Source organism: Passer montanus, unplaced genomic scaffold (genome assembly GCF_014805655.1).
Source record: "Passer montanus isolate IOZ18808 unplaced genomic scaffold, ASM1480565v1 scaffold2, whole genome shotgun sequence".
In the NCBI taxonomy this organism is placed as follows: Eukaryota; Metazoa; Chordata; class Aves; order Passeriformes; family Passeridae; genus Passer; species Passer montanus.
Genome location: NW_024366591.1, coordinates 16,987,922 through 16,997,557, shown reverse-complemented (window position 1 = coordinate 16,997,557; position 9,636 = coordinate 16,987,922). Strand labels below are relative to the sequence as shown.

At 39.8% G+C, this 9,636-nt stretch overlaps 1 protein-coding gene across 1 annotated transcript; it reads right to left on the bottom strand.

The window, feature by feature from the left end:
• Positions 1-209: 209 nt before the first annotated feature.
• Positions 210-4,090, bottom strand: GJE1 (gap junction protein epsilon 1). The gene is made up of 3 exons (XM_039707402.1): positions 3,880-4,090; positions 3,130-3,312; positions 210-2,737 (listed from the first exon to the last, which is right to left on the bottom strand). The coding sequence occupies exons 1-3, from the start codon at positions 3,916-3,918 to the stop codon at positions 2,342-2,344; spliced, it is 618 nt and encodes a 205-aa protein (XP_039563336.1). The 5' UTR covers positions 3,919-4,090; the 3' UTR covers positions 210-2,341.
• Positions 4,091-9,636: the final 5,546 nt, after the last annotated feature.

Sequence of the window (9,636 nt, the reverse complement as noted above, 5' to 3'; positions counted from 1 at the left end):
TGGCAGAATGAGGCACAGAAAAACATTTGCACTAAAAGGTAATAATGCACTTTTTTTTTTTTAATGAAAAACTGAGGAATTTGACAATTTTCATTCCACAGGAAATGCAGAAAAAAAAAACCAAACAGTGTATCTGATTTGGAAGAAGGGAAAATTTTAATATGTTCCAAAACTGTGACCACAAAGAGAAGGGCCATGGTGGTGAGTAATCCAGCTCTCTCTAGGGATCCTCAGACAGTCCCATACCAATACTTGTTCTTCAAGGCTCTTGATGGTAACAAGAACATAAACAACTCTTGAGGGCTTGGGGGTTTTGGCACTCTTCTGACCCTTCTGAAGTGTTTGGAAATTTACAGGAGAATGACAAGCAATGACATATTGAGCACCAGGGAAAATACTGACAAGTTTGTGATTAGGTTATTTTATTATTATACAAATAACTGATGAAGTGGGATTCCAAGTGTACCATTGGTAACAACTGTACCTAGCACATGAAAGTAAATTCTTTTTCTTAGTAGTCTATATACGGTATGTTTTTCTAAATATTTTTTACCTGAGATTACAAGTTTCAATTGGAAAGAATAATTCCAGATGGACATTGACATATACAGTGAAAAATCAGACATGTATCAACCAAAGAACATGGCTTATTATGCAAACACCAAGTTAGCACAGTGATTTTTATTTCACTTGCAATGCTTGCAAATATCACATAACTAGTTTAATATTGCATAAATCTGATAGCTTTGACTGGACATTTAAGAAAACTTAAAATATAACTTATTTCCATAGGGAAAAAATAATATTAATGTTTTAATATAGCAAATGTATTGAAATACATAGTTTTGTTCTTGATCAGCATATCAAAAAACCACACATCTAGTTGTAGCCCACTTTGTTTTAAATGGCATAGATTCAATCAAATCCAAGATACCTAAAACTTGCTATTCCATTTATTTGGCAGGTTTACTTTTGTGGGTGAGAATTACAAGACTGTTATAATTCAACTGTGTTTTGGGCTAATTAACTAAACACTTGGTGGTAAAAGAGTTGGTAAGAATTTTTCCAGAATTTTCTAAATATTTCTGGAATTACCCAGATTCTGTTATCAAGATCTCAGCTTTTTATGTTTGAAAAACAGATGGAAAATCGTTGATTGTTATTATAGCTATTTGTAGATATTTTATACAGGAAAATACCTCCTCCTTTCTTTCTGATTCTGAAATCTGTTTTCTTTTCTTTATCTCACTTCAGCACAAGGAAATCACTTCTATATATAGTATGTTTATTAGACCTTAAGAAGAAGCTGTTGCACACAAAAACATCTGATGCCTATAAAAAGTTTAAGACCTAACCTAACCCAATATACTTACTGCATAGAATAATTTTAATATGCAGAGTTCTTTTTTCAGTGTTATTCTAACAGCTTTAGTCAGAGCAAGAAAAAGTTAGGTGTGACACAAACAGCAGAAAATTCTGTGGGCCCAATTTGGCAGTCACACACAAGCAAAATACATTGAAATCAAATCATAATTGGGCCTAGGAAAGGCTTTTCTTCAAGATTTTATTTTGACACTTTGAAGCCGCTTATGTTAAATTGTTAAAAGCCCTTTTCCTCGTTCAAAATGTGATCATACTAAATTGGTAAAAATCTTCTACATGGTAAGCCAAAACATAATTAGGCATTGCAATCAACACAAAGAATACCTTCCACTTTTAAAAGGAGATTCTGAGCCAGCAGGTGACAGTAGCTGAGCCTCTGCAGGCTAAACTGGTATCCATGGATATGTTGTCACCACAGCCTAACCAGGAGTCTCTGCCCCCGGGGGCTGAGTTGCAGATTGCATCTCAGTGGCACTTCTTGGGAAGATGCTTGAATGCTTTCTGGTACCCAGAGAGCATCCACTATTATTGTTCAATTCTCAAGCCATAAGAACATGTAAAAAATTTGCAATTTTTCCTAGAAGTGCAATGGCCTTATTAGCTCAGATGGCATGTGTTCAGAAAAGCTGTGAATAGAAATGTGTTTATAAATAACCATCTCCTCACACACAGACACTCCTCTGGAGGCAGAACTATCATAGGTGGCAGGTCATGAAAATATACTGCTCTTGGAGATCTTAGTGCTTTTGACCTTGACATGGAAACAAAGATTATTCTCATAGTGTGCAAGTTTTTAGGTGAGGAGTTTATGTCAAGTGACTATTCTGCCTCAGTAACCATGAGTGTGGTTCTTTTCTGCAGCACTGCATAGCGGGCAGGAGATGTTTTCCTGCTGTGGTTTGAAACCATTATTACAAAGCTGCAGGTGGACAGAGCAGTAAATGAGTGCAAGTTGACATCACTGAGGTTTTAGAAAACCTAGCCTTCTACATGAGATCTCAAAAATTTCAGCAACACACAAGATCACTGTAATCACAGTAAACATGTACATTGCAATAAGAAAGATTGTCTTTTCAAAGTGTTCTGGCACCATGCACCGAGTAACGTTAAACTTTTTATCAAGTGCTCCCACATCACACATGTAGATTGCGTTCACTTTGAAACCAAAGAGCTGAATCTGAAGCCAAAAAGCCACAACTTCAAGGACAATCCTTAAGAAAACAGAGAAGATATAAAAACCAGTGTAGGATGACTTTTGGAGAATATCTTCCTGTTTGATGCTCTTACAAGCAGCATAAAGGTGAAAAAAGGCTCCAGGTACCAGTACAATCACCAGCTGTAATGCCCAGAATACCTAAAATATAGCAAAAATGTACCTGTCAGATCATTTACATCTGCTTTGGAACAGCTAAAACACACGCATATTGGAACATTTTGCAAGTCTGTTTTTAAATATTTATCAAATGTATAAAAGCTTAGATGACAATAAAAGTAAAAAGCAGTTATGTTTTGATTGGAAAAGTTTAGTTGGGTTCTGAACCATGAGCATTATTTTGAAGGACAGAAAATATAGCTCCATATTTAGCCACAGCTAAAGGGATATTAAAAAGAAAATATTAATGAAAAAAGCTAGTGATAATTAGCCTAATCAGTTAGTACTTATATGGAACAATCATGCTTTAATTTTTGCAGTTTACTTGCTTTACATTGGATCTTTACCATGAAAAAACAGGAAAATATAATTACCTGAGGAGTTATAGGTCTGAACTGGTTGTAACAGAAAAGATTAACCTCTCTCTTGTCTGGGTCACAGCTGAAATGCAAGGCCTCATTTCCATAAACAGCAAAGCCCAAAACACCAAGGAAAAACATTCGAATTGAGCCAAAAAAAAGAGTGTGGAATTGTCCAATTACTGTTGGCGGCCTGAGCTGCAAGTCAAAGGGTTCATTCAAAATAAAAAACAAAAATGAACAGTGTTATTGTTGGAGGTCTACTTGCTTTTTTTCATTATCCAGAATATTTATTTTATTCTACTTGTTTTAAAGAGCCAGTTTGCCTATGAAGGGTGCAGTAGCTCTCTAACAAAATAATGTTCTTACAACGCTTTATTGTTCCTACTAACTTTATATAAACGTTAATTTGTCTAGCACTTGCCAGTTCATTTGTTTCACTGCCTTTATCTGTATTCTGCTGCTGCAGAAGGCGCCAGACGGAGCTGAGCGCTTCGACCCAAAGTCTATTCGTTTTGCTGTTCTACTGATTCATTCACATGATGTCAGGTGACGGCAAAGCACGACCCGGCGTGCCACCATCAAACCTAACCATGCTTAGAACCACACTTATTCCCGCAAATCAAAGTTCAGCTTCCCCAGAGGGGCAATTGTTGCCCCGCTCCGGCCGCCTGCCCCGCCGTGCCCGGGCGGCCCCGCTGCCCCTGCGCGGTTTGGGGCCGGAGCCCGGCTCCGGCGGGGCCGGGGCGCGCCCCGCGTACTCACACATCCCTCCGAGAAGCTCCGGATGTAGTTGGGGGACATGGCTGGGGAAGGTGCCCTGTGTGGGCCTGGCCCCAGCCCCGACCCCGGCCCCGGCCCCGGCTCGCTCCGCCCTTTGTCCCCCGCGGGCCCCGCGCTCGGGCCGGCAGCGGGCGCGGCAAAAGCGGGGCCGGCCGGCGCCCGCCGATAATCCCCGGGCAGCACCGTCAGCAGCGCTGCCGCCCGCTAACACCGGCCCCGGCCCCGGCCCCTGCCCCGCCGGCCTGCCACCGCCGCCCCGCGGTACCGCTGCACCGACCATCACCCCGCCCGGCCCCGCACCGCCAGCCGGAACAGCTAGAGTTTATCAACTTTGTAACTAAGTCCAGTAAAAAAGGATGCTGCGGGACTTGGAAGCTGTAGACCCACGATTCTGAATTCAAAGAAACAGAAATTGAATGAAAACAAATAATATTATGCTCTTCCAAATTGCTACAAATAACTTAATGGCAATAATTGCTACTAATAATTTGCCAGGGTACTCAGTATGTGAAGTTGAAGCAGGTCCAGAAGAGTTGTGCATGCGAGCCCGTGCATGAGCCAGACACTCCTGCTGGTAAACTGCCGCAAGGAAGTACTTCAACTCAGTCGTCTGAACCCTGTGGGAGTTCTTTGGGAAGATGGAGGGTGGAAGGATGGAGATAGGAAACCAGTAAAGGGGAAATGCTAATTTGTCATTCACTGAATGGTATGCAGTATTATTTGGCGTGAACAGGAAAGTGAAATCGAGTCACCAAATCCAGAGAGGGGCAGTTACTGTTTTGCCTCTAAACTCAAAAGAGAGCCTCCCTTGGATGCAGCATGACTTCAAGCTGATGTATCAAAAAGCATTGTTCCCTCTGTCATGTATGCTCATAGGCATGGAAACATTGGCAGAAGAAGGGAAGTGATGGGAATCGGTGTTTATTTTATGTATGGATTTAGCTTTTGTGTCTCTAAATGTCTCAATGACTTTTTTAATGACATGGTTGAATTAACTGCTGTAAGATATCAGAACGCCCTTTGGGAAGGGAACCTGCCCTGCATCTACTGAAGTATATTACAAAGAAGGTGAAAAGTGCTCCAATAAGTGCATGTTATTTTACTTCAGCTCCTAGTTCAGGCAGTTAATTAAATGTCTGTGTCCTGGAGTACTGTAAAAGGTGCTGTATCGATAGAACTCAGACTGGGTTTCCAAACGTTTTTAGTGCAATCTGCTGCTCTGCTGCGTAGAGACAATGCTGAGGTTTGTGTATGTCAAATGAACTAAAAGCAGTAATGTCTCTTAGTGGTGTGTGATCTGCAATAAAGCACTGTGGTTCTCAGCATGGTGACTGACCTTCACCAAAATGCAGATTTTGGTCACAGTGAATTGTTTTTCAACACATATGGAACTTAATTATCATCCAAATGCAATTCTAGTGCTCCCACAATACTATGAAATGACTAAATTAGTTCAGCATGTTTAATATCAGTAATATTTCAATAATTTAATTATTTTAAAATGTGAATTGCCTATTGAAAATCTGCTGTTGAATGTACCTCAAAAAGTAGTTGTATTTGTATTTATTAGGATCTTTTTAAATAGAAATGTTTAAAAACACAATAGAAAAACTCAACAACTTCTAGTTTCTAAATGGAGATAGATCTTTCAAAGCTTTTTTTCATGCTTGGTAGAGTAGTGATTATTTGCACATTAATTGATGAACATGAACCCATAAAGTTTGATCAGAATTTGATTCCACTATAAATAGAAACAATGTTTCAGAACACATTTTAGGTAAAAGTCTGCTCTCTACAAATGCTGCTTTGTATCTTTTTATTTTTCGGTGAGAATCACATAATTACTTACCTGACTGGATGTGGATACAAGACAATCCACAATCAACCTCAGTAACAATATAGAAACTTGAATCTCTGTCATGTGATAAAGATACTAAAAGAAGACTTAGCTGGCAATGCTCTGATTTTTTTCTAGGAACACATAAGGAATACAGCTGCACTGAAATAAAAAACCAAATTAATTCTGGAGAGGCTGTCAGATAAACCCAATACAAACCCCATGGGTGTCTGCAGTAAAACCCCACTGAGTGTGATGAATGGGCCCACAATAAAATTGTCACTTTCTTTGAAATGGCTCCAATGTCATGTGAGCTCAAGCACAGGAATCCCATTATCTTCGCACTAGGAGGAACTAATAGCAATGTTTTTCTTTTGTCATGTGTGTTCAATAATGTGCTTCTTAACATCGCATTAGGAAGATAACTTGAGATGGAAGTAAAGTAAGCTGGCATTGTGCAGTCCTTTTGAGTGCAGAGGGAACTCAAGCCATTTCTTGAGACTTCCTTGACAGAAAATCATTATTTGTTTTGAATCTGTAGGAGCAGTTGTCTGTTAGTTGTCTATCATGGACAAATGGGATGGAAGATGTTGATATCACATTTGTTTCTAAGTGAGCCTGAAGCCTGGATCTTGACTCCAGTTTGCAGCTCAGTGGTGTGCTCTTTAACCTTTTAATGAGTTGAAGTCCTACTGAATGAATACAGTAAAACAAATGGAATGCAAATGCATGCATAAAGCTACAGTTGTGCTTAGAGGGATGACCTGCATGTTTAATGTTAAGCACCCAATTCATTCCTTTATTAATGTGGTTAAAGATAATGGCACCTGTTACCCTCGTGCCATAAATAAAATCAGCACCATGAAAATGGTACAAAAAATTGAATTGATATCAATAAGATAAGTTTTTGTTTCCCAAAAGAGAACTTGCATGAATATTGGAGAAAGCTGCTAGCTTTCCAGCTTTGTCTAGTGCTGGAAGCACCTGAATTTCCATTTTGGTTTGCAGAGTTCCCTCCATCAAAATAAGAAAGCTTCCATTGAAATAACAAGAAAAAACCAGTGAATTACTTCAGGTTATTATACATTTGACTGCCTGGAAAAAGTCACTCTGCTACAATGCATGCCCACTTTCCAGCTGTATCTACTGATGTAATGTGTGACAATATAAAATTTATTGAAGGTTTAGTTCCTAATGCTCAGTGTTTAAATTCAAGTGGTATTTGTTCCTTGGTCGTTGCTTTGTTTTTTTTAAAAATTTGACTGATGATCAGGCCTTCAAACATGATCACTTCCACGGCTCCGTCTGAATCCGGTTTTCATTTAATGTGCAAGTACACATACTTATTTTAAGGCTACTTACTGCATGTAGTTTTGGTGGCAGATATGCTTGGCTTTTCATGGGACTACACATGCTGTGATGCGCAAATCTGGAATTAGCCCTTGAATTATCGAGTGCTTTGAGCTGCGTAAACGAGTGAGAAGAGTGTTTTTTCCTGTCAGACACACTTCTCAGTAGAGGGCGTTTGTGAGATATGTGGAGTTCCTCATTCCTACATGAACTGATTACAAATCCCTACATTTGGGGATTATTGATGAAGAAGTTTTCCTTCTCACATTTCCAAGTAGTTGTAGTTTCTCCCCTATGGTGTTGCACTCCATCTGTGGTGGCTGATTGTGCCTGTGCAGTTTCTTTCCCACTGGGGTGATTCACCAGTGGCACTCTCTCCCTCACTCTTGGGCCAAGTACTGTGTCAAAGCTGCACAATGAAATTGTCTCTAGGCTGTAATCTGAAATAACATCTAGGCATGGGTGGACTCTTTTTTGAAAAGAGAATGATGAACAGTTTGTATGTGGAGATCTGCATTCAGACTGGTTTATGTCATATGGATCTTCCCCACACATGCCTTTTTACCTCTGCAGGAAATTATATTAATATTGGTTGGATATGATAGCTGGTTGAATTATATTCATACTGCAGGAGAAGCATTGTCTGACTTTCTGTTTTCCCTGAGCTGGAGCCACTCATTTTCTTCAAAGCTTAGTTCCTTGCTGTTAGAGTCCTAAAAAACATGAAATAGATAAAATCAAGTACTGATAAAATCAGGAATATAAATTTCCACTGAAAATGTTTCTAATTCTTCAACCTGAGGAATTCCATCCTGTGGACTAAAGGACAGATAAAATTCACTGGGATAGAAGAAATTCTCCTGGAAGGCAGCAAAAAAAGTGGTAGTGTTGTGAAACATAAAGCAAGGGGTCTCACTTTTCTCCATGCAAACTGCATTAAGTTCATATCAATAGAAGTATTTAAAGGGTTCTTTTGTTGGTATTCATGCAAAAAGACTCAGCTTCCTCTTGTCCCAAGAAAATCAATATTAAAGACAAGTTGAATTTAAACTATTCTTCCAATGGGAATAATATTGTCTGTTGATATATAAACCCATTTTCAAACAAGTTAGCAAAAGGACCATACTCCCAGTGTTAAACTCACAGAATCAAAGACTTACATTGGATCCAGCCAATGGGAATCCAAAAGCGGGATTTGGAGTGTTAACAGAAACATGACTATTGTTGATCTTAGAACATTTCACATATGCTCATAAAAATAGAGGGTCACAGCAATTTATATAAATATGTAAACCATCAGTAAGGTTGCCTCAGAGGGAGCATAGCTGAATTTAAAACTGTGTGGAAGGAACTTGATCAGTAACAAGAATCACCTCCAGAGGAGCTCTGTCATTCTGATGAGCTGCTTAGTGATAAAGGTGAAGTATCTAGCTTGATCCTTTCTGAGGCCTGGCACTGGTTGGGCTCAAACAAATTACTCAGTGTTATATGAATCAGTAATTTACACAACTTCAACACATTTATATATTCAGGGATGTGAGAAGAGTCACAACAATCAATTAATACATACAGAGAAGTGTAACTTTAAAGAAACATTAATACTTTTCTGGATAACCTTAGTAAAAGTTTCTTTAAGAAGAAATCACTGATTTAATTCCTACTCTAGACACCATGCCATGGACAGTTCATGCACATGTGACATGGTTTGCTTCTGATATTTCAGTGGTCAGATTCTCCACAGACCTGTCATAAACTCATAGAGCTTCAAGAAAACTGCTGTAGTGATATGAACAAGCTAGTTCTCATGAATCTTCTCTTTTGAGAAAAAGAAATAAAGGAATCAGTCTGCAGAGCATGTTATTGGACAATGCTGTTATTCTACTTTTACATTTCATCTTGGAAACTTCAGTCCAACAGGTCTGCCTGTCTTCCAGCATATGTACATGACTACCTACATTCATGGCTTCTGCTGGAAACAGATGGAGCTGTTTGGAAAGCCTATACATGTGCAGACACTCGGATGTAAAGACATTACTCTCACTGAAAATCAAGAAGCGTTAGAGACAAATTCTCCTCTTCAAAGAGGCAAACAAAAATTCATTCTCCACTGTGTTATACCACTTGCAGAGTAAGTAATGGATAGAACACATCACCTGCCCCCCTTTCCATAGTAGAGACCACTGTGAAATGCAGCTTCACAAATCAAACCTTAAAACTTTAAACACAGATGATGTCTTTGAGTAAGTAATCTATGCACAACCCACATGGGATGGATGTCAGGAATAAAATCTCTTTATTCTCATGCCCCTCGCTCCCTGCCACCCTGCGTTTCAAAGCACTGTGGTTTCACCTGGGTAAGATGCTGAAAGACGAGTTTCCGGAGGCGATCCTGCCTTCTGTCCGACGTGTCGGACAGCTCTCCGGTTTGCCGGGCAGAGCCTGCTTTGCGGTGGGCAGCGGCGGGGAGAGCGCCTTCCCTCTCCCCTCCTTCTCACCACGTCGTGCCCATCGCGCTCAGGAGCTGGGACCCCTCGGGACGGCGGCGGCTCCGG